General features: G+C 44.8%; 1 protein-coding gene across 1 annotated transcript in view; it reads right to left on the bottom strand.

Moving 5' to 3' along the window:
* Positions 1-25475, bottom strand: part of WNT7A (Wnt family member 7A) — an 82221-nt gene that overhangs the window by 27638 nt on the left and 29108 nt on the right. The window contains exon 2 of the mRNA XM_043975981.1: positions 19946-20217. Coding sequence (XP_043831916.1) covers positions 19946-20217 — 272 coding nt within the window. The remainder of the gene's footprint in view (positions 1-19945; positions 20218-25475) is intronic.

The following is a 25475-nucleotide window of genomic DNA, read 5'->3' as shown; positions in this document are numbered from 1 at the left end:
CTAGGCAAGTCACTTAACCCCAATTGCCTCACTAAAAAAAAAAAAAAAAAAACCTATTAGTAAAACAAACAAACAAAAAAGAAAAGAAGGAAGAGATAAGAGACAGAAGAGGTAATCAAGGAAGACTTCACTCAAACAACAGGACCTGAAGTGAGCCTTGATTAGTAGGATTTGAATAGGCAAAGAAGAGGGAGAAAGGGATGTCAGCAAAAGATACAGAATGAATGAACGAGTGAGAGAGAGTGAATGAATGAGTGAAAAAGCATGTGATAAATGCTATATGCCAGCCACTATGCTGGATTTGAAGGGAGGGGGAAAAGGGTGGAAAATCATGTAAATATAAAAATAAGACCATCTCTGCCCTCAAGGAGCTTACATTCTAATAGAGGAAGACAACACATATCATTAGACGAGTGGTGGCTAGGGTACGTAGGAAGAAATCTGGGGAGTCACTCCCTGTGACTGTGACAAGCTGATCCCACAGGGAAGCCAGTTGAGATGTCCTGTTCCAGGTACAATAGCAGTGTGGTAGATATGCTTCCTGAGGCCCAGAAGAAGAGTCATAAAGAGGTGTGAGGCACAATCTGTCTGGTGTTCTGGAGCCAGCTAAATAATAGTGGGCTAACTGGGTTTGTGCTCACCCATTCACTAATCAAGGTAGTTCAACCCCAGCACAGGAATCCCAAGGCTGAGCAACCAAGCTATCAGTGGCACAGGTGGCCCTAGTGGCCTGCTAGTGGACTGTTCTACCTCCTAGCTCCATCAGCAGCATAGGAGGCATTGGAAACCAGGAGATGTAGGATGAGTTATCAACCATGGGCAGCTTGCTGTTGTGCATGCCATTGGCAGCAAGGTAATCCCCCAAGCAGATGGAGACTGAATTTTCCTCTAGTGACAATGGGAGGCTTCTTCTAGATGAGGAGTGGGGGAGTGGCAAATCCGGGAGGAAAGTTCCCCAAAGGGATTACCCTGTCTATACTGGCTGTGTTTCTCTTGTGGTACTGAGGGTCAGAGAAGAGATGGGAGCATCCTCCAGGACCAAAGCAATGTATCTCCTTGATAAAGAGGCTCTGACACCAGCCATTTTCTTTCCTCTGTGGGAAATGGAATCCTGAGGTTCTCCCTGGCCACTCGCTCCTTGGCAGTGGCCCTGCTTATCTCAGCTCCACCCTTCCTGACCACCATCATGCCTTTGCTATCAAGGTCCCCATCACCAGCTCCATAGACCTTGGCGATGCCTTCTTACTGTGTCATCTCAGGAAACTGGAAAACCCCAACCTCCCTCGGGTGCCCATCTTTACTTCTCCAGCTGTCCCCCACACAGCCACGCTGCTGGCTCCTCACCAGTTTCCGTTCCCAGGCACATGGGCCCTGGGGCATGACAGGTTTCATGGAGTTGGGCCCAGCCTGCTTTCCTGGGCCTGCTTTGCCCAGCCTGGCCTCCTATGCTTCTGTTACTCCATGGGCGGTCCTTCCCTCCCAGTCATCCCTTCTCCTCATCTCCTGCCCTAACAGCCCCCATACTCCTTCTTGGGAGCCCTTAGCTGCCCCTAACCCACAGTCCAGGCACTCTGGCTACCTCAACCCAGAAGTCAAGGGCAAATAATAGCCTCCTGTGAAAGAAAGGCTAGCCAAGCAGAGGAGACAGGAGCATGGAGCTGAGCAGTCCACCGGGGTGACACCCTTCTCCACGTCCCACCCCAGACATACCCGGGCCAGAGTCCCAGGTCTGTGGACTCACCCCTACCCCTGCCTCACCCTCCTAGACTTGAGGGAACTAGGAGCCAACTCATGCCTCAGAGAAGGGCAATAGAGAAAGCTTCCCAGTGGGGTGCTGGCTGGCTGGCTCCCAGGCTGAGCCCCTGCTGTCCTCTCAGGGTGGGCGGAGAATCGATAAACCTCAGTCACTCCCACTTGGCCCTTGTCGTGCTTCCTGGCCCTTCAGAGGGGGCAAATATGTAAGTGGCCCTTGTGGCTGAAAGGGCGGCATTGTGGTGAGATCTTTATCTCCAGCCACTCCCCTGACTTGCTCTGTCCTGGTAGTCATGGAGATGGGTCCTTGGAAGACCTCCTGGGTCCCTGACTCACCATACAGTGAAGCAGAAGTGGGAATTCACCTCTCACTGACGCTAGTAGCACCCGGACAGGGGCAGGAAATTACACGACCCAAATCCCTCCGCCAAGGGCCTGGTGGGGTGACTCCCTCACTCTCTTGTTAGGGTGAAATTCCATCCCCCTGAGCTCACCTCCCTGGAGCTGTACATTCCAATCAGGCTGAGCCCCAGCCACCCCTGCCCCTCCTGTCCCCCACGCCGGGGGCTGCAGGGAGTGAGAAGCAAGAGGGAGCCAGACTTGGTCCGGCCGTCATCCACCTGGTCTAGCCCTAGTCTGGTCTGAGGCAGCACCCTGGGGAGTGCAGGCAACTCTGCTTCCTCGCTCTCCATAGATGGCACTAAATATAAGAAGGAATTCTGCTCAGAGATCTTAGGATTGGGGGGGGGGGGAGAGGAATGGTGTGAGGGGGAGGGGAATCCTAGCAGTAGAAAAGAAGACAGAGTTTGACCCTGCTCCCCGGCTACCTTTAGTCTCTCCATATAGGCAGGTATCACATGAGACCCCATCAAGTTTGAGTTGAAGAGGTGAATTAGAATCGACTCCCAAAGTCCCCATAACTGATCATTTCACCCCAGACCTAAAGTACTAATACAGAGTAGAAACACTGGCCCAATCAGGTATTGGGTGGGGGAGGGACCTCCAGTGTCGGGAGATAGAATCATCCAAAATTAGGGCCAACTCCTAAAATCTCTAGGGTGTTCCCCCCCCCATATTCTTTGAACTGACTGCTGCTCCTTGGAACTAAAATAGCTACCCCATGTTGCCTCAATTTCCCTAAGAAATCATGATGATAGCACTTAGAATCCTTTTACAGATGGGGAAACTTCAAGCCATAAAGGGAAATGACTTACCCAAGGTCAAACAGAGTCAAGTTTCAAGCCCTGGCTTCTCTCTCTCCTAAACCATATGATCTATTGATCAGAGTGAGAGCCAGGCATCCCTGATACCAGGCACTCCCTAGCATCAATATGAGAACCCAGCCTCAGTCACCCGTTGCAGGGGGAAACAACCGGACCTCAATACTTCTTCGTACCCTGTGTGGCAGGACGGCTCCCTCCACCACCCCCACATGCAAGCTGGGCGTGGGCACAACTCACACTGGGCTCCGGGGCTTCGAGCCTCTAAAGCAGACTGCAGGTGAGCAAGCAAATTCATCATCCCTTAATCTGCAGGATGAATCAGGAAGCCTTTCCTCCACCCCCAGAGATGCAGCAGCCAGCTGAGAGTCAACGTGCCTCGGGCACAAGGGTCAGAATCTCCCCACTAGCTGAGACTAAGCCACGGGAGGAAGAGAGCTCTTCCTCACCCATTTTGACTCGGGTGCAGCCTGATGCCATCTCGTAATTCAGAACGACATTAATATCCCCTTTATCTCTCCCTCTTGCTGCTGACAAGACACAGAGCCTGTCTGTCAGGTCGGGTCTTGCCCAAGGACGACTATCTCCATGGCAGGAGTGCGAGAACGAGTGATAAAAATACATCTTTGATCCTTCCAAATATTGTCCAACCCAAGGGTGGTGAGGCAGCCCGACCCCAGGCACATTCTTCTTTTCCTGCTCCCTGTAGATGGTGCCCGTGAGATTGGATTGGAGGGCCAGTCTGGGCAAGAGGTGGGTGTCTGCATGGGGGGTGCCAAGGTGAGTCACCAAGCTGCTGTAGAAATGGACGGGGAGTCAGCACCAGGATGGGATAGAGACTCCGCTAATCCCTGCTGGGCCAAATTCAACTATTACTCAGGGCATCATCACACTGAGAATTCACAGAGTCCTGAGAAATCAATTAGTCCAAGTGGATCTTGTTTTAAAACTGAGCAAACTGAGTCCCAGAGAAAGCAACTTAAAAGCTAGCAGGGACCTTGAAGACCAACTGCATCTCATTTTACAGAAGAGAAAATGATCAAAATTTTACATAGAAATGTTTATTAACAAAAAAAGTTTTATATCATCGCATATGTATAACTTATATCTGATTGCTTACCACCCTCAGGGAGGGGCAAGGGGAGGGAGGGAAGGATGGATAGAATTTTGAACTCAAAATTTTAAATGAAGTTGGAAATGAAAACCAGAAAGGGGAAGCAATTTGCCCAAGACCAGCATTTGAACTCAGACCCTCTGACTGCAAAGTCTCTGTTCTTTCCACTCTGCTGTCCTTCCTTCGACTTTCTCTAAGGTCACAGGGTAGTAAGCAGCACAATCAGCATCTGTACCCTCCAACTCCAGCTTGTGGGCTCTAACCATTGTGCCACAGTGCCATCAGCAAACCCAGTTCACTGCCACAGGAGCAGTGAAGGCTGAGAGGAGAGAAAGAAAGGAAAAGAAACAAGAGAGAGGAATGGAAATGGCACTAAACCTGAGTTAGAAAGACCCAGATTCAAATCCTACCTCTGACTTAGGAGTTAACCATGAAGTTGTTTAACTTTCTCAAGCCTCAGTTTTCTTATCTATAAAAAAAAATACTCGGGGCAGCTAGGTGGCGCAGTGGATAAAGCACCGGCCCTGGATTCAGGAGGACCTGAGTTCAAATCTGGCCTCAGACACTTGACACTTACTAGCTGTGTGACCCTGGACAAGTCACTTAACCCCCATTGCCCCGCAAAAAAATATATATATATAATAAAAATTTTAAAATATATTAAAAAATACTTGTAGTATAGACCTCCCAGGGCAAGGATCAAATGAAGTACTAATGCTTTGCAAACCTGAGAACACTATAAATAATAAAAGTTCATTTTTACATGGCTGAGGTCTGCAAAATGCTTTACACATCATCTCCCTTGATACTCACAACAGCCTTGTGAGCTAGGTGCTAAAAATGTCTGCTATTAGAATTAAAACGGGGGAGAGGCAGCTAGGTGGCTCAGAGGACCTGAGTTCAAATCCGGCCTCAGACACTTAATACTTACTAACTGTGTGACCCTGGGCAAGTCACTTAAACATCATTGCCCTCCCCCCCCCCAAAAAAAGAGGAAGATGGACAGAGCATGTGGCACTACCAAGGCCAGACTCAAGCTGAGCTTTTACCTGGAGAATTAAAAGGGTGAGTAAAGTCCAGAGTCAAGTCTAGAAGCTCTATTCCCCCTACCCCTAATGCTAAGTTCCTGTTGACCACCTAGACAAGGGGGAGCACCATGGGATCACCTTCTCCCAAGCCCCAACCTTGCTGGAGAGCTGCTTAGCAAAACCTTCAAACCCCACCATTAATGGATATGGACTAGGTAAGGCTGGAGTCCTGCCTGCCCTGCCCTTGGGAGACCCAATTAGAATCATCCCCCTTGGGCCAGCTAGGTGGCTCAGTGGATAAAGCACCAGCCCTGGATTCAAGAGGACCTGAGTTCAAATCTGGTTTCAGACACTTAACACTTACTAGCTGTGTGACCCTGGGCAAGTCACTTAACCCCAATTGCCTCACCAAAAAAAAAAGAATCATCCCCCTAGGAGGGGGTCCTCTGCTATCCTGACCAGAAGCCCTTGGGCGCCTGCCGCCTCTGCCCAATGGTCTGCTTACACCCTACCCTCCCTACCAATTGGCCTAAGGGAAAGGATCCTTCCCAAGACTCGCCACACCCCAAAAGCAGGGGCTTGCTCTGAGACCATGTCTAAAGTCAGGAGCACCCTGAGGCCAACCTCACCCCAACATTTTTTTAAAATCACTTTCATTAATAGAGTGGTTCTGGTGCTTTGTATGAGGGTTAAAGAGGCATCGTAGTATGGAGGAAAGAAGGCTAGGCTTGGAGTTCAGGTACTAACCTTTGCCATTAACCATCTCTGAGACTCAGTTTCTACAAGGTGTAAAGTGAAAGGGCTAGACTAGATCATCTTCAAAGTCCCTTCCAGCTTGAGTCTCATGACCCTATGATCTCATCCAATCCTCACAACAGGTCTGTGGGGGTAACTAGTATAATACCCATTTTGTTGGTGAGAAGACTGAGACTGGACAGGCCTACTCACCTGACCCTGGTCATAAACTCAAAACCCAGGATGTACAACCCCAAATTCAGTGATTTTTTTTCTACTACTTCATGCCGGATTCCCAAGATTAAAGCCATCAGAAGGCCAAAGGCATCTGATGCAAAGAAAAGTATTGAAGAAATTTGGAGGGTCACTGGAGCTTGGGGAGAGTATAGTCGGGGACCTGAATTTAAAGAGGAAAGTGCTCTCAGGGCTTGACCCCCTACAATTCTAATCCTCATCCTCTGCTTCATCTGGTCTGTTAAGAGACCACCTGAGGGTCAGCTAGATAGCGCAGTGGTGAAGCACTGGCCCTGGATTCAGGAGTACCTGAGTTCAAATCCGGCCTCAGACACTTAACACTTACTAGCTGTGTGACCCTGGGCAAGTCACTTAACCCCAATTGCCTCACTTAAAAAAAAAAAGAGACCACCTGAGGGGCTAGAAGGGAGAGACACTCCCCAGGGGGTGAAGGGCTTTTCTCTCTGACTGAGCTCAGATCTTTCTCTCAGCTGAATCAGCTTATGGGCTTCTTCTCTAACCAGGAGAGGACAGTCTCTCTGGGAGAAGCCCAACTCGGGCCAGCTCAGCTTAGGGTAAAGGAAGTGAATAAAAACTGGTCTAGATCTGACTTCCTTCTGTGGCCCCTTGCAATGCTAGGGTCTCCTCAGGGATAAACTTCATCCCTTCCTGGCTCTGCTCCCTTCTTTCCTTCCTCCTCCTTTGTCCATCCCCCCCACACACACATTTCATGAGCTTCCAAAGAAATTCTCCACCCTTCCAACCCCTCTCCCCATCCCCAGAGCTATCCTCTCTGTGGGCATGCCCATCTCCCCTCTAGTTATGTAAAGAAAGAATGCATTTCCTTTGAAAGAAATCTCCCTTTTTAAAAACTAATTGATGAGGGCACCTAGGTGGTTCAGTGGATAAAGCACTGGTCCTGGATTCTGGAGGACCTGAGTTCAAATCCTACCTCAGACACTTGACACTTACTAGCTGTGTGACACTAGGCAAGTCACTTAACCCTCACTGCACCACCAAAAAAAGAGTAAATGGTTATATATAACTCAAAACTAATTGATGTTTAGTGATTAAATGGAAGGAGAGCATTTGTCCCTGGTACCTGGGGGAGTGGAAAGAACACTGTTGATGGGGGCTTGAGCTGTTGACATTAGGAAAAAAAAGACATCTCCACCCTTTATGACACCCTAGAACCTTGAGAAGATGTAGCCTTCCTCATTTGGGGATAGTGAGCCAGAGAGTACTCACTACTGCTTCATATGTATATGCATTTATGTATGGATATATGTATACAGATATATTTATTTATATGTAAATATAGGTATATGGGAGAAACATGTAAATGATGAGATACATTTTAAAGGACATGCATGTCTATTATATGATGTGATGTGTCTAATATGAGTGTAATGTATATCAGTTAACTTCTATGTTCATTATAATTTAATAGATGTATAATGTGCATTATACAATATATGTATAATTTACATGATGAGATACAGATCAATGTGCTTTTATGTATACATGTAGCTTGCATTTTTCTGTATCTCCCATTAGAATGTGAGCTCCTTGAAGGGAGAAGCCTTATTTTGATTTGTTTGGGGCTTTATTGTTTTTTCTTTGTATCTGGAGCCCTTAGCCCAATATAAGTACTATAAATAAATGCTTGTTGACTGACTGACTGGTAGGTTAGCCACAGGTAATAAATGTTTTGGTCACAGCATCTCTTGAAGACAATCTACTAGGTCATAAAGAGATGGCCATCTGTATATGTAAAGGGGGTGCCTACACTAGGAAGAATTACAAAGTCATGAAGAGGGGCAGTTAGGTGGGGCAGTTAGGTGGCGCAGTGGATAGAGCACCAGCCCTGGAGTCAGAAGGACCTGAGTTCTAATCCGGCCTCAGACACTTAACACTTACTAGGTGTGTGACCCTGGGCAAGTCACTTGACCCCAATTGCTTCACACACACACACACACACACACACACACACACACCCCAAAGTCATGAAGAGCTGGAGCCTGAAAAAGCAGGACGTGTATGGGGCCAAACCAACACAGAGGGTGTCAGCAAAGACGATATTAATGAGGAAGAAGGTCAAGGCCCTGGGTCCCCAGATTAGATATATAGATGAACCCAATGCGCCAAGTTTGCTTACAGAGTCTGAGCCATTCACACTGGCTGGTCAGTCACAGGAGGATGCTAGCACATGGTCAAGCAGGTGCCAATTGAGAATCCCAGCCTTATGGCTTGCAACACGCATGATGTCGGGCAAGCTATTTCTCCTCTTTGAGCCTCGGTTTCCTTGTCAGTAAAATGAAGGAAGGAACAGGACTAAATGATTTTTAAAAGAACCTTCCCACTCTAAAATCCCATGAACTTTTCACCCTGTTGATTATTTGCGGATTTAGGCTTCCCTTTTAAATACTATAAGCTCTTAAAACAGGTACAAGCACAAGATTGTCCAGGGAAGAGGGATGGGTACTGAGTGAGAAGCCAGGAAAGCTGGTCCCAACCTACCATTCTAGCTTTGTAGCCATCGCTCTCCTAACTTAGGCAAATGATTCTTCCCCACCCCCAATAAGCTTCACAGTCTGATCAGCTCTGGCCTAACTGCATCTGAGGTCAGTCTATTCCTCTGCATGACTACAATTCCCCAGCCTCCCTCCACAGTTTTTGCCCCAGGTGAAAATATGCCTGGTTACAACTCTGCTCCCTGCTGCTTTCAGTTCATGCCTTTTCTCTACCTGAAATAGCCATCCCGATTCAGCCTGCCTGCATTTATCCTTCGAGAACCAGTTTAAGCTCAGCCTCTTCCAGGCAGCCCTCCCTGAACCCACCTGCCCGTAGGACCTCTCTCTTCTCTGAGCCCCTGTAGCAGGTGCTGTGTGTTCCATCCCCTTAACACACATGACAACTGGCCTTACATCATTAGGCAGCTTTTTGTGAGTGCAAATTTTCAATATGATAAATCCAATAAACATTTCTTAAATGCCTGATATGCCAGGCTCTGTGCCAAGCACTGAGTACACAATGCAAAAACCAAAAATAGTCCCTGCCCCTGAGAGATTTCATTCTACAGGAGGGAAATAGCAAGTAAACATACATACAAATATGTGATAGATATAGATATATGGATATATGCATATGTATTGCATATGTGTGTATATGTAAATGTATACATGCATATAAATATATTCACCTTACTTGAGGTGGGAGAAAACACTGGCCACTAGTCTGATCTCCCCAGCTTGGTCGGAGGCTCCTTGTGGACGGACACTGGGTCTAGTACTTCTCCAGTCTACCCCAGGCAGTGTTTGTACACAGTCAGGGCACAATACCTATTTACCAGTTGCTTGATAGCCATAGAATCATAGATTTTCAGGCTAGAAAGCCTTTAGTACAACCTGCCCATTTTACAGACAAGAAAACCCAAGCCCAGAGAATGACTCACCCAAGATCACACAGGGAATAAGGATCAGAGTAATTTGTTTCTTTCTTTCTTTTTTTTTTTTTTTGCAAGGCAATGAGAGTTAAGTGACTTGCCCAGGGTCACACAGCTAGTAAGTGTCAAGTGTCTGAGGCTAGATTTGAACTCAGGTCCTCCTGAATCCAGGGCTGGTGCTTTATCCACTGCACCACCTAGCTGCCCCCAGGATCAGAGTAATTTGAACTTCTGACTCTGTGCCTAGCACGCTATACATGACACCACGCTGCCTTCATAGAAGTGAGATGGTGTTAGGCAGGGTGATTCCTTTCCTCAGCTAAGACTGTTTCCTAGATTGTTTTCCTGCCAATGAACCATCCTTGCATCCTTGGTAAGAATCCCACTTGGTCATAATGATGAATAGACTGCTGACGTCTTTTTTGCTAGTGTTACAGGACTCTGATCGAGGCTGGTATTAGAAACCACTTCCTAACCTGGCCTCAGGGCACTTCTCAGCCCCATATAGGAGATTCCTAGGAGGGAAAGCATGTTTCATCCTCACACTTCCCCAGAGCTCTCCTCATTCCAGACAGCCCCAGACAAGACCCCACAGCTTAAGAAGGTATCCCCTCAAGCCCTCTCTCCCACAAATGACTGGGGCTCTTCTGTCCCTGGTCTAGGGAGAGACAGCCAAGCAAAAGCCACCTTGAGGTGCCCTTGCTCTCTGGTCATGGGAGACCAGGTAATGATGGATCACGATGACTCAGGAGCCCCAACACAGGCTAGCTGTTCAGGGAAGGGGGATGGGGAGGGAGAGAAGGGAGAGACAAAGGGCAGCCAGAAGAGGGAAAAAAGCAATTTGATCTTGTCCTCACCACCCATACAGAGCAAGCAAGTGACAGAGGATGACAGGCCCTAAAAACAACAGAAGTGTCTCACGCTCCCTTCCCCTTCATCTCAATCCTTGATAGCAGCCACTGATAGAGACAAGGCTCTCTGGAGTGCCTCTCTTCCTCCCCTTTGAAGGCATAAAGGACACATGCTTCTACTCTCCCTTCTCAAACACACCCACCTCCTCGATCCTTGGAGGAACAACAGCTCCAACTGCTCTGCAATCAGGGGGGTGACAAGAGCAGCCACAGGCAGGAGCCTAGCCAGACTTGGGGCAGTGCCAGAAGGATCCATCCTGCAGCCTTGCTCTGGACCCCACAGCTGGTCCAACCTGGAGCAAAATGGTCTTGAAGCCCATAGGTCTGTGTTCTTCACTCCTGTTCTGGGAGCTACTGTATAAACTCATCCTGGCCCCATACCTGGGGTACCCATAGAAAAGAGAGTATTACTTGGGTCCCATGCACACAAAGAAATACACCCAGCCTAATACAACTATTCAAAATGAAGGAAAAGACTCCAGGAGCAAATCACATCTAGAATGATACAGTAAGAGACAGCATGGTATAGTAGATAAGGGGCTAGATTTAAGTCAAGATCTGTGTTCAAATCTTGCCTCTGGCACTAACTAGCTGAGAGACTAAATTCAAGGATTTTAATCTCTCTGAGCCTCAACTTTGTTATTTGTAAAATGGGGGCAATTATATATATATATATACATACATACATACACACATATACACACATATGCATACACATAAATAGTACATGTGTGTAATATATGTAACATAATAATATAGTTTCTGTATACAATAGTAATATTAATCATGATACCAAGATCTGTAATTTCTATTCCATAGTTGCTAAGGCTCAAAAAGAAAGCCTGGAAAGGTACATATTTCTCTATATCACATATATTCATATATACACATATGTATAAATATATACGCTATATAACTATCAGATATTATTATTATTAATGGAAAGATCTTGAACTTAGAGGACCTAGGTTCAAATCCCTATTCCATTTTTAATACCTACATGACCACAGCCAAGTCCCTGATCCTCTGGTAAGGGGGCTCTGGACCCTTAATTTCCTTATCTGTAAAATGAGAGGATTGGCCTTGACAACCCCCAGGTGCCTTCCAAGCCCGTGACCTATGATCCCACAAGCCCAGTGAGTAGAGCTGGTGAAGCAGAAGCCAACTGGGGTTAGATCCTGAGACTGTAGATTTAAATCTAGGAGGGTCCTGGAAGGTCATCGAGTCCAGATGGTGCCAACAGGCAGGGACCCAAAAGAGAAAGGAAAAGAATGCACAGCTCTCCCGTGGTTGACTGTCAGCCGGGAGATGAGCTAGGAAGAGAGCATAGAGGAAGCTGGAAAAGGATGGATTAGGGCTTGCCTGCTCACAGCTGCCTGTTCATCCCAGCAGATGGTGTCACTCAGACCCCTAGCTCATCTTCCTTCTAGTTCTGTTCCAGGACACATAAGGACTAGATGGGATCAGTCCTTGCCACACAATGTAATAGTCAGAGCCAATGGGAAGGTCTTCCCCACCCCAGATCCAAAATATCTCCCCCATTGGCCTTACCACTAGGTCATTAAATCTACAATGAGAGATTCATTCTTTTTGGACTTTTGGATTCATTCAGTCAGTCTTCTGAACACCACCATTAATTGAAAATATCCCCTCAACAGAGTAACAGTGATTTATTATCACTTATTCCCTAGTTCAAACAGGCTAATCAAATGAATCGGGAGGAAAGAAGAGAAGACAGGGCCCAGGCTGGTGAGTTTTTATAGTAGGAAGAGGAAGGGAAGTTCCTAAGCATGGGATACTATAGGGAAGGGCAGGCCTGGGGAGGCCTACAAGTCAGGTGCCTTAGGACAGTCTGGAAGAGAGACAAGGGGCATAAGAAAGGAATATAGGAAGGCACAACAAAAGAGACTGCTCAAGCTTCACTATTTGACCAAATGTCACCCCTTACCACACTCTACCATGTGTGCACCCTAAGTGCCACATCCTGCCCCAACATGTACACCACCTGCCTTAACATGGTTGTGCCAAGCCTTAACATCAGTACATCCACACTGTACTCTAACGTGCCTACGTCTAGAATCAGCAAGGTGCCACACTGAGTAGAGCGTTGGACCTGGAGTCACAAAGACCTGAATTCAAATCCAGCATCAGACATTTACTGGCTGTGTGACATTTGTCAAGTTAATTAACCTATCAACCTCAGTTTCTTCATCTATAAAATGGATTCAGCAGCCTCAAAGCTTCCTTCCAACTCTAAATCTGGGATCCTATGATCTTGCCTAATGGAAATGACTTTGGGATAGAAGTCAGGAGACCTGGTTTCCGGACCTTAAATTTATTAAGCCTCAGGGCAGCTAGGTGGCCGCAGTGGATAGAGCACCTGCCCTGGAGTCAGGAGTACCTGAGTTCAAATCCAGCCTCAGCCACTTAACACTTACTAGCTGTGTGACCTTGGGCAAGTCACTTAACCCCAACTGCCTCACTAAAAAAATAAATAATTTATTAAGCCTCGATTTCCTCCACTGTAAAATCACTTCGAAGAGTCCTTTCAAATATGGCATTTTAGGGACAGCTAGGTAGCACAGTGGATAAAGCACTGACCCTGGATTCAGGAGGACCCGAGTTCAACTCCAGCCTCAGACACTTGACACTTACTAGCTGTGTGACCCTGGGCAAGTCACTTAACCCTCATTGCCCCATTAAAAAAAAAAAACAAATATGGTGTTTTGGGATGATAATCAACAAGTATTACTGGGCACCTACTATACCTAAGGCCCTATGCAAAGAGGATACCAAGATGACCAAGACCCAGTCCCTACTCAGAAGAAACTTATATTCTTGTAGGGCAGATAAGACATATACAAAAATAATTCTAATGGGAGACAGAATGTGAGAAACACTACAAATGAGATACCAACAAAGTTACTATGGGAAGGAAGTTAAATGGAGGACTGGTATTTGAGTTGGACCTCAAAGGATGGATAAAAATTAGACAAAGCTGGAGGGGAAAGGGTATTCCAAATGGGAGGGAACAGCACGAGTAAAACAATGGATGTGAAAAAATATGTATGCCATGATTAGAGAGTACAGGAAAAGAGAGCAGTCCAGTGGGGTGACAGCATGGGCTAAATGAAAGGTAATAATGGAAGGTAAATCTGGAGAGATAAGGTTGGGTCTTAAAAAGCCATCAGGGAAGTCTGGAATTCAATCAATAGGGTAGTAGGCAGACATTGAAGGTTTTTGAGCAGGGAAGGTAACACGACCAGAATCAATCCTTTGGGAAGAGTCTATAATTCTAGAATATGGGCTCTGCCCCCCCCAATATGACCACACCCCATGTCTCACATGTTTTCAGCCTGCTTTCACATCAGATAACCCTGGTCAGTGTGTTTTCCATTCCATCAGATGAGGGGGGAGAGATGGAGGGGAGGGAGGGAAGGAGGGAGAGAGAGGGGGGGGGGAGGGAGGGAGGGAGAGGAAGGGAGAGAGAGGGAGAGGGAGAGGGAGAGGAGAGAGAGAGAGAGAGAGAGAGAGGAGAGAGAGAGAGAGAGAGAGAGGGAGGGAGGGAGAGGGAGGGAGAGAGAGGGAAAGGGAGAGGGAGAGGGAGAGATAGGGAAAGGGAGAGAGAGAGAGAGAGAGAGACAGAGAGAAAGAGAGAGAGAGAGAGAGAGAGAGAGAGAGAGAGAGAGAGAGAGAGAGAGAGAGGAGAGATAGAGATAGGGAAAGGGAGAGAGAGAGAGAGAGAGAGAGAGAGAGAGAGAGAGAGAGAGAGAGAGAGAGAGAGAGAGAGAGAGAGAAGGAGAGACTGAGTGGCTCTCTGGGATCTCCTGCCAAGCCAGTGCTTCACAAAGTGTCAGGGGAGCCAGCCAGCCGGCTGGAAAGTGATCCTATAGCAATTACCGTGCTGATGAAGAGGCATGTCGGAGCCTGAAGGGAATCCAATTCAGCTGCACAGTAGCTGAGGCTGCTATCACCAGCTCCCAATCCTCAGACACAGGGGCCTTGCAGTCTCCTTTTCTAGAAGCTGTACAATCTTTCAATTTTCCCCCCTTTTAAGTATTTTTACACACATCCAAACCTTGGATCTAGCCAACAATCTGCTCACAGCAGGCAGGGCAGGGATGCCTTATCCCAGTTGATGAATAAGGAAACTGATGTACAAGGTCCCCCAGTTTGTGAATGGTGCCAGGTTTCCTGACTCTCTACCCCCTGACTCTTTCTATCAGCTCATGCTTCCTTTATTCGGGAAGGAGGATGCTACAATGTAAAGGCTATGCTGCGCCCATTATGATCTCATAGACTGATAGGTTTTTAGAGAGGGAGGAGAATTTAGAGATCATCTAATCCAGGGGTTCTTCATCTTTTTGAGTGTTATGGACCCCTCTGGCAGTCTGCATGAGCCCAGGGACCCCTTATAAGAATCATGTTTTTAAATGCATAAAATAAAATATATAGAACTGCAAGGGAAACTAATTATGTTGAAATAGTTGTCATGATATTAAAAATTCCATCTAACCAAACCCCTGATTTTCATTTTGGTTTTGTATTTGTATCCCCACCACCGAGTACAGTGCCTAGAGACACTTTGTTGCTTGCTGGATGGAACCGAATCTTCCAAATGAGGAAACTGAGTCCCAGACTAGAACCCAAGTCTTTGAACTCTGTCTGGTCCTCTACACCAGTGCTGTCAAACTCAAACAGAAACAGATCCCTGCTGGCTGCATATTGATTTGGAAAGCCACACATTAACATTATTTATACTGTTGTATTTTTATTTTGTGAAGCATTCCCTAATTACATTTTAATCTGGTTCGGGCACTGCTTGGGAGTATCACAGGTTGCTTAGTTCGACAGCACAGCTGCCTCCCACCATATTCTGGTTGCCTCAATCCCAGGATCCCCAAATCTCACAGATCCCAGAGTTAAAAGGAATCTGCAAGGTCATCCAGTGTGATCTGTATCTGAACAAGAGTCCACCCTACAATATATCAATCAATCAATCAATCAATTGTTATTTAGCTCCTACCATGTTCCAGGCACTGTGCTAAGAAAGCTCAATGAGTGCCCATCCAGCCTGTGTTGGAAGGTCTTGGGAGGAAGGTGGGGGCTGCAATCCACTTACCAAGCTGTCCACTCTGGGAGAGCTCTAGTTATTGAGAAGTTTCTCCTTACATCAAACCTAACCTAAATTTGCCTCTTTGTAAACAGTCGCTCCCAGTTCTCCCCTTTGGGCCCATGAGAAAACAAATCTAATCCCTCTTCCATATGACAGCCATTCAAATACCTGAAAATAGCTCTCCTGCCCCACCCCTGGACCCAAGTCTTCTTTTCTCCAGGCTAAACATTCCCCTGCTCCCTCAGCCAACCATATGGCATGATCTCAAAACTCTTCTCCATCCCAATCACCTTCTTCTGGATGATTTTCCTCTTCTCAATGTCATTCCTATAATATGACACTGGTAACAGAACACAATGATCCAGATGTGATTTGACGAGGGCAACAGACATAAAAATTATCAAGCCCCCTACTACCAGATGCTGTATTCCTTTCTTTAATACAGACTAAGATAATTTTAGCTTTCTTGGCTATTATATCATACTGTTTGCTCATATTATTAAAGTTCCAACCATTTAAACACCTGAGCTTTTTTTTTAAATCAAACTGCTACCTAGCCACATCTTGTGATGTTGATTTTTTTGAACTTAACAATACCGCTCTACTCCTATCCTTATTAAATTTTTATCTTCTCAAATTCACCTGGACATCCCCACATCCCATGATTTTTTTTATCCCCTGCATACATTATAACCCCTCAGAAACTCTGATATCCTGGCCAGACTATCACTTTCTCTGTTCCTCACAAATGATACTCCATTTTTAGAATGGTAGATCAATAGAATAGATTCAGTACACAGTATTCAGTAGTAAATGACCATTGTATTTGACTAGTGTTTGGTAAACCCAAAGATCTCAGCTGTTGGAGTAAGAAGTCACCATTTGACAAAAATTTCTGGGAAAACTGGAAAGCAGTATGGCAGAAACTAGACATATACCAACATCTCACACTGTAATCCAAAATAAGGTTAAAAATGGGTAAATGATTTAAGAAATAAAGGGTGAAATCATAAGTAAATTAAAGGAGCATGGGAAAATGTACCTGTCAGATCTATGGATAAGGGAAGGGTTTATAAACAAATGAGAGATAGGATCACAAGAAATGAAATGGATAATTTTGATTATATTAAATTTAAAAGGTTTGCACAAACAAAACTGATGGAGCTGAAATTATAAGAAAAGTAGGAAACTGGGGGAAATTTAAAGCAAGTTTCTCTGATAAAGGCCTTATTTCTCAAATACAAAGGGAACTGAGACAATTTTATAAAAAATAAGAGCCATTCTCCAGTGGATAAATTGTCAAAGGATATGAACAGGCAGTTTTCAGAAGAAAAAATCAAAACTATCAATAGTCACATAAAAATGTTTTAAATCAATATCAGTTAGAGAAATGCAAGTTAAAACAATTCTGAAGTATCAACTCATACTAACAGGTTGGATAATATGACAGAAAAGAAAAATGATAAATTGCTGGAGGAGATGTGGAAAAATAGGTACACTAATGAATTGTTGATGGAGTTGTAAACTGGTTCAACCATTCTGGAAAACAATTTGAAACTATGCCCAAAGGGCTATATAATTGTGTATTTCCTCTGAACCAGCAATACCACTACTAGTTCTACATCCCAAAGAGATCAAAGAAAAGGGGAAAGGACTGATGTATTCAAAAATATTTATAGCAGCTCCTTTTTGTGTTGGCAAAGAATTAGAAATTTAGGGGATGTCCATCAACTGAGAAATAGCTGAACAAATTGTGGTACATGATTGTGATGAAATACTATTGTGATATGAGAAATGATGAGCAGGATGGTTTCAGAAAACCTGGGAAGATTTATATGAACTGATACAAAGTGAAGGGAGCAGAACCAAGAAAACCTTGTGCACAGCAACTACAATATTGTATGGATGATCAACTGTGAAAGACTTGACTACTCTCATCAATACAATGATCCAAGACGATTCCAAAGGACCTATGATGAAAAATACTATCCACCTCCAGAGAAAGAACTGGTGGAGTCTGAGTGCAGATTAAAGCTTACTTTTTTCACTTTCTTTATGTTTCTTGACTTTTCTTTTTTGCAATATGAGTAATATGGAAATGTTTTGCATGACTTCACATTTATAACTGACATCATATTGCTTGCCTTTTTCAGTGTGGGAGGGAAGGGAAGGAGAGAATTTGAGACTCAATTTTTTTTAATGAATGTTTAAAAATAAATAAATAAACCAATTTTTTAAGACAAGACAAAAACAGATGATATTCCATTCTTATCTCCATGCCATTGAGATCCATGGCTGGAATGTACTCTCTCCTTTTTATATTCACCTCACAGAATCCTTCTCTTCCTTTATGATATAGATCAGGTACTATCTTATACACAAAGGCTTTCCTCATCCTCCCAGCTGCTGATACCTTCCCTCCCTAAATAAATTCCATTTAACTTTGTATTTATTTCTCCTCTCCTGTCAGAATGTAAACTCTTTGAGAGTAGGGATTGTTTCATTCTTTGTATTTGTGTCACCAGAGCCTAGTTCCTTGCAAGGAATATAGGAAATTATTAATAAATGCTTATTGGCCATGGATCCTACTTCTGACATCCAACATAGGCCATTGGCACTGGCCAATCTGGCATGTCATTGATGCCTTTAACCATTAAATTATGGATTAATAAAAGGTTAAGCAGCACAGACTCATACAGAGATCCCTAGGACACTCAAGCAGAGACCTTCCAGGTTCCCACTCTTTGGGTTTGGCCAGTTAACCAGTTCTGAAATCTACATAACTGTACATCTCTCACCTGGTCTAAAAGTATAATGTGGAAGAACTGTGTGAAGTATTTGGTTTTTTTTAAAAAAACCTTGGTAAACTTTGCCTAAAGCAAAGTTAGGTTGGCATGACTTGTTCTTGACTTAGTCACAATAGCTCTTCAGGAGCACAGCTTCCTTTTCCAATATTCACTAACCTTCCCTTTACTGTGTTCTAGAATTTTGCCTGAAATCAAAAGTCAAGCTTATTGTCCAATAACTGGCACACTTCGTTCTCTTTTTAAAATTAGGGTATCATTTGGCGTATTTCAATTTGGGGGCACTTCTGTCCCCTAGGGTCTTTCAAAGAACACTGACAGTGACTTCCCAACTATATCTGGTCTTTATCTTGTCATAACAAGCACACATACAAAAAAAATATGGAGGTCAGAACATCATGGCTTGGAATCACACAATCCTAGAATTACAGGGGACGTTAGACAACATCCAGTTTAATCTCAACCTCTAGTATGACTTCCCTTTACAACATCTGGACACATGTTGTCATCCAGTCTCTGTTTGGACACACCGCTGACTGAGAATTCATGGAGAAGCTCATTCCATTTCACTAGTAATGAGTTCACCTCTCCAGCCAAAATCTTCCTCCCTGTATCTTTCATTCCTTGGTCCTATTTGGACCAATAAGCAGAAGTTTATTACCTCTTGCAAAAGAAAGCCCTTTGGATAACTGAAGGCAGCAAATGGGTGCTCCCAAATCCTCCAAGCTTTCTCTTATTTTTTTTGACATAGCTTCCAGATCTCTCACCATCCTGGTCACCCTCTGTTGGATACACTTCTATTCGTCTAAGTCATTCTTAAGACGCAGTCCGCAGAACTTAACCCCATCTTTCAGATGTATCTGACCAGGGCAACTCCCAGTCAGACGATCAATCGCCTGCTCTGTCCTGGCCACCAGGATTCCATCAATACTGCTTAAGTTCATGCGAGCTTTCTCAGTAGCTGCTGACTCATGTTGAAGTCAGCTGAAATACTTTAGGAGCTTAGAGAGGTCCCAAGCAGCCTCAGGCTTCTAGGAAACATGTTCATCTTTATTTTGCTTTTGTTCCACTGATGAGGGGGAGAAGGGAACTAACAGTGGGATGGATATAACTTAAATCAATGTATGTGGATGTAGGGATGAGCAGCATGATGGGATATCAGGTCCTGCCTCTACCATGCATGAACTGTATCACCAAGAGCAGGTCGCCCCCACACACACCTCAGGGACCTGTGACAACTCTCTAAGACTGAAAGTTAGAGACAAATGGCAGATCTGCATCAGGGGATAAATCTTTTACACCAGGGAGTTCCCCCACACTGATGAAGTCATAGGTTCAGACAATACATATATACACCCACACACTCAGAGAAGTGCATTATTTGCAATTTTGCAGTGTTTTTTTTTAAACAGTGGACTACGTTTTAAATATATTTGTATACATTATAATATATAAATATAAAACCATATAAATGTCTTAATCACATATTTCCAGTAATATTATATTACTTTCAGTATAATTGACAGCTGATGCCCTTCTCTCCCCAACCCATTTCACCTGCCTCCCAGACCCTGTCACCTGCCTACCTTGCGGCCAGCTTCATTGTTGTGTAAGTTCATAAGGGTCCGGGCATTCTGCTTGATCTCCCTGGCGTCCACGAAGACCTTGGCAAAGCCGATGCCATAGCGAATGTCGGCTGAGCAGCCGCCCCACTTCCAGCCTTCATCCCGGTGATACTGGCCCTGCTTCTCCTTGTCACAGCCACAGTCGCTCAGATTACCCTGTGTACAGGCGGCTGTGATGGCATGGGCCACACCTGCAGCAATGACTGCGTAGGTGAATGCAGCTTCACGGCTCCCTGAAAGAAAAGACAGGCATCACCTTGTGTTAGGAAGCAAGCTACTGAGGAAAAGGGAAATGAGAACCCAGATCACAGGCCCCGCGATGGTAGGCACTTGTCACCCAGCACAGGACTCTCTCTGTGGTAGTAGGAGCTGAGGGGTGAGCTTGGAGTCATGAGGCAAGTTGATTGTTAAACCTGTAATGTGAGCATTTACACCTTAGAAATCTATAAGCTACAAATCAAGACTTTATCTATTGTTTTGTAGATTGTCTAGACTTAGGAAAGTGATGGAGAAAGTGCAGATTAAACGTTATAGTGTATCAGGCTTACTTTTTTTTTTGTTGAGTCTGTTATTAAATATTTATCAGCAGACCCCTCTAGGGGTTTAACGTGCAGATACCAACCTATGATTTCAATAGTGAGAGGAACTTCTGGTAAGGGAATTTCCTCCACCAGTGGTTAATCTCAACTTGTTTATAATATAGTAAATAAATCCTAAGGAGTGGTCAGAAGCACATGAACTTGGCCAAGTGACTTGCCCAAGGTGACAAAAGCAATCAGCATAAGAGCCACAATTTAAGCCTAAATCTGGCTGACACTGAGCCCAGCACTCCCTCCATTACACTACATTGCCTCGAAAGTCTTTAAGGAGAATTCTTTTTTCAACTGAATTAAATTGAGACTAGAGGAAAGATGACCGATTTTCACCAGAGAAGAGAAGGCCTAGAATTCTACTTCCCATATGTTTTCCTGCCAAGACATACTTGTGAACTTTTGCCAGGACAGAAATAGGAGAGAAAGCAGCAAGTACCGTGTCTTTCATCCAGCAATCTGTCATCCATGAGGTCTACTTGTAGTTAGTAAATCTAACTAGTCACCCCTACCTAGACTCATGGACTCACACATAAACACAGCCCCTTCACTTATTAACTATGTAACACAGAATATGACCTACATAGTTGCAGCTAATATCTACACTGATGAAATCCCAGATGTATTAAAGTATTTTGAGTAACAATGGGCAGTTCATTTCTCTCTGGGCCTCAGTTTCCCTATCATGGGGGCAAATAATTCTTGCACTGTTTACCTCACAAGGTTATGGTAGGAAAAGAGCCTTACAAACCTTGAACCAACTGTTACCAAGGCCCCCACTTATTTATAGGTTTTCTCCTCCACTAGAATAAAGCTCTACAAGGGTACAGGGACTGTTTTTTGCCTTTCTCTACATCCCCAGTAATTAGCAGGGTGCCTGGCACATAGCATTTTAATAAATGCTTACTGATTGACTAAGTCAGTCGATAAATATTTATTAAGCATTTACTATGTGCCAGGCACCGTACTATGCAATGGAGATGCAAAAAAGAGACAAGATAGTTCTTGCTCTCAAGGAGCTTACAATCTAATAGGGGAAAATAACAAATATGTACAAACCAATTATACACAGCATAAAGAGGGATGAGAGAGGGAAGGCACCAGAGTTAAGAGAGGTTGGGAAAGGCTTCCTGTAGAAGACAGGGTTTTAGTTGGAACTTAAAGGAAGCCAGGGAAGTTAGTAAGAAGCAATGAGGTTCCTTGCATGCACCAAAACAAAAAACAAACAAAAAAAGAAGCAATGAGGAGGGAGAGAGTTCTAGGTATGGGAGACAGAGAAAATACTCAGAGCTAAGAGACGGAGTATCTTGATCATAGACCAGTCAAGAGACCAGTGTCCCTGGACTGAAAAGTACGTGGAGGGTAGGAGAGGGGTAGAAGACTGTCAAGGTAGGGGGTGGCTAGGTTACGAAGGGCTTTGAATGCCAAACATAGCCTTTTATATTTGATCCTGGAGGCAAATGGAAGCCATTGGAATGTATGGAGAAGGTTGGGTGGGAGGGGGTGCTGTGACATGATCAGACCTGTGCTTCAGAAAAATCACTTTAGTTGGTGAATGGAGGATGGATTGGAATGGGGGTGGGGGGGAGGGAAGACTTAAGGCAGGCAGACCTCCCAGCAGCTATTACAGTAATCCAGGTGTGAGAAGATGAGGTCCTAGACAAGAATGATGAGTGGCAAAGGAGAGAGGAGGGCAGATTCAGGACACAGTGCAAATGTGAAATCGACAGGCCTTATCAACAGCTTGGATATGGGGGTGAGAGATAATGAGGAGTCCAGGATGATGCTTAGATTGTGAGCCTGAGGGGCTGGGAGGATGGTGTTGCCCTGGATCAGAACAGGGGATTGATAGACTCTAGCCACCCCTAAATCATGCTTCATATCTGTACACCCCTGTCATCTTGTCTTCTGTCTTTCTACCAGGAATCTATCCCATCCCTTCCTCAATCAGTTTTCTGCCACTTGTTCTTGGAACAGTAAACAAATTGATTACTACCATTTCTTCTGGAAAGGGTGTATCCTGTGGATGGATTAACTCATCATTCTAACTCCCCAGACTAAAACCCCTTTCCCAGGGCAGCATTCCCCCATTGGAATGTAAGTTAAGAATGTCTCCTCTGTTCATTAGAATGCAACCTCCAGGAAGGCAGGGACTTTTGTATTTGGATCCCCAGTGCTCAGTAGGGCTTGGCACATACTAAGATTTTAATAAATAGGGGTTTTTGCCACTCATTCATTCAAGTGCTATTTAAATATGATTAATATATAGACATACTCACACATGATCCATGCTCAACCACAAACATAAGCCCGTGAAGATGTGCCCATTTTGCCAATGTAAACAAACATATATATATATATGTGGATTTTTAAGACAAATGGACAGATAGGGGCAGCTAGGTGGCACAGTGGATAGAGCACCGGCCCTGGATTCAGGAGGACCTGAGTTCAAATCCGACCTCAGACACTTTACACACTTACTAGCTGTGTGACCCTGGGCAAGTCACTTAACCCCAATTGCCTCTCTCTCTCTCTCACACACACACACACACACATACACACACACACACACACAAAAAGACAAATGGATAGAAATGGATAATAATGATTGCATTTATATAGCACCCAATATGTGCCAGATACTATACTTTATAAATATCATTTTATCTGATCTTTACATATTACTATCTTTTTTTTTGGTGAGGCAATTGGGATTAAGTGACTTGCCTAAGGTCACACAGCTAGCAAGTGTTAAATGTCCGAGGCCGGATTTGAACTCAGGTCCTCCTGAATCCAGGGCTGGTGCTCTATCCACTGCACCACCTAGCTGGCCCTTGCATATTACTATCTTCATTTTGCACTTAAGAAAATAGAGGCAAACAGAGGTTATATGATCTGCTCAGTGTCACCCAGATAGTGTCTAAAGTCAAATACTGAATTCAGGTCTTCTTGACTCCAAGCCTAGAGCTCTATCCACTGCACCCCCTAGCCAAGGCAACTCCTGTAGAGAGAAGGGGCCAGCCATCCCCACCAACTGCTACCAACTGCCATTTACAGAGCAGGCAGACCAGCCTACGTGAGGTAGTGGGGCACTCTGAGGGAGGGAAGAGAGGCACCACGTACTAAGTGAGTCAAACCACCGCCACCACTCTCTCCCACAATCTCCCCTCGGATCCTGATGGAAACAGCTCAGGCCAGTGCCTTTGGCTTTCATTCCCAGAAGCAAGTCCTGTGGAGATGCAGCCTGGCAGCTAACCACTCCTGGAGGTTCTATAGCCATATCTATCATAGACCCAGAAAAGAAAGTCCCTGGCACTGATAAATGGTTCAACATCAGAAACTGAGATGACTTTATCGATGGAAGTGACATTAGAGGAGAGGCATTGTTATCCACTTTGCTGCTGCCCCCTAAGGACCATGGGACCCTTCCATCTGACTTTCACCTAAAGCCTTCCATGTACCTCGTCTCTCCCGCCAGGATGGGAGGCCCTTGGGAGTAGGGGCTGTCTTATTTTCTGTTCATATCCACAGCACGTTGTACACAGTAAGCACTTAATAAATGCTCTGTTCAGTCATAAGGATGTCAGAGGGCTAGAAAGGAAAGGTCATAAGACCAAGGTGATTGGGCGAGGTTTCCTAAAGGAGGCAGTATTTGAAATGGGCTTTAGAGGATAGGTCCAGCAGGCACAGGGACGGAGGACATGCCAGATCTAGGGAACAACCAGAGCAAAAGAATGTTGAGGCACAGAGTGGTAATTACCACATGGGAGGTAATGAGGGCACTTATGAGGCTGGGAGCAGTTAGAATCAAGAAGAATGTATCCATCCATATATTTGTATTTATGGATACATTCAGACAAATATAACATGAACACTGGCCTTTGTTTCCTGTAGATGTCAATAGTTCTGCCATTCATTATCTATGTGCCCCTTCACTGGTCAGTCCCCCACATTGGGTCTCAGTTTCCTAATCTATATGAGTTTTCCATAGAAATATGTATATGTCTGTCAGCTAGTCCCTTCCCCCTTTCACCAAGGATCCCACCTTCTTCATGCCATTGGTCAAAAATCAGCAAAGAGGAATGAAAAAAAAAAAACCAGAACAAAAGTGCACTAAATACAACTTTTTGATGTATGAATGCATCTTAGTGCACTGATTCGGAGATTGTAACCTAGGGAATAGCAATTAGCATTCAAGTCCATTACAAAACAGATAGTTATCAGCTATTCTCTTTGGGCAAAGAAAATAAGCTATGATTACTTCCTGCATCAGGAGGGCTTCAAGTTAGACTTAAGGAAGAATTTTTTGACAGTGAGAAATAGTATATGGGGAAATTCCTGTGGGGAGGGGGATGATTAAAGAGGCATGATGTGTGTGAGATGACTAAGACAAAGGAGGCTGAGAAATCTACTTCCCCGGGAGATCTTTGGAAACAAGGTCAATTCTCATCTATATAACAATGGTTGAGGGATGGTCCCACCTGTTGGGAAGGGGTACACCAGGTGACTTCTCAGATATGTCCTAGCCCAGGATTCTAGTGATAAGACTAAGCACCCCCACGTAGACACTCAACATTCCAAAAGGCTCTTGCAAGTGCTACAGTCAGCCTCCTGCAGACACACCTTCTAGCCACTGGTGAGTCTGGGCACAAGGTCTATAAAACTCTTTGAGGTATTGCCAAAAGCAACCATAGCTTAGAAAAAAACTTTAAGTGATATAGAGACCTTCCCTTCAGTCCTGAAAGGCACACTTAACTTCCACCCCACCAAATCCTTCCTCAGTCACTATTTCTTACTTGAGGCTCAGTCCTAATTAGACCCCAACCTGGTGAAGTTCCCCGTTGTCACCCCAGCAGGAAATGATCTCAGATCTCTCTGCTTCCCAGCGGGCCATGGATCAC

The sequence above is a fragment of the Dromiciops gliroides genome, chromosome 1, assembly GCF_019393635.1.
Source record: "Dromiciops gliroides isolate mDroGli1 chromosome 1, mDroGli1.pri, whole genome shotgun sequence".
NCBI lineage: Eukaryota > Metazoa > Chordata > Mammalia > Microbiotheria > Microbiotheriidae > Dromiciops > Dromiciops gliroides.
This window is presented reverse-complemented; position numbering and strand designations above follow the sequence as displayed.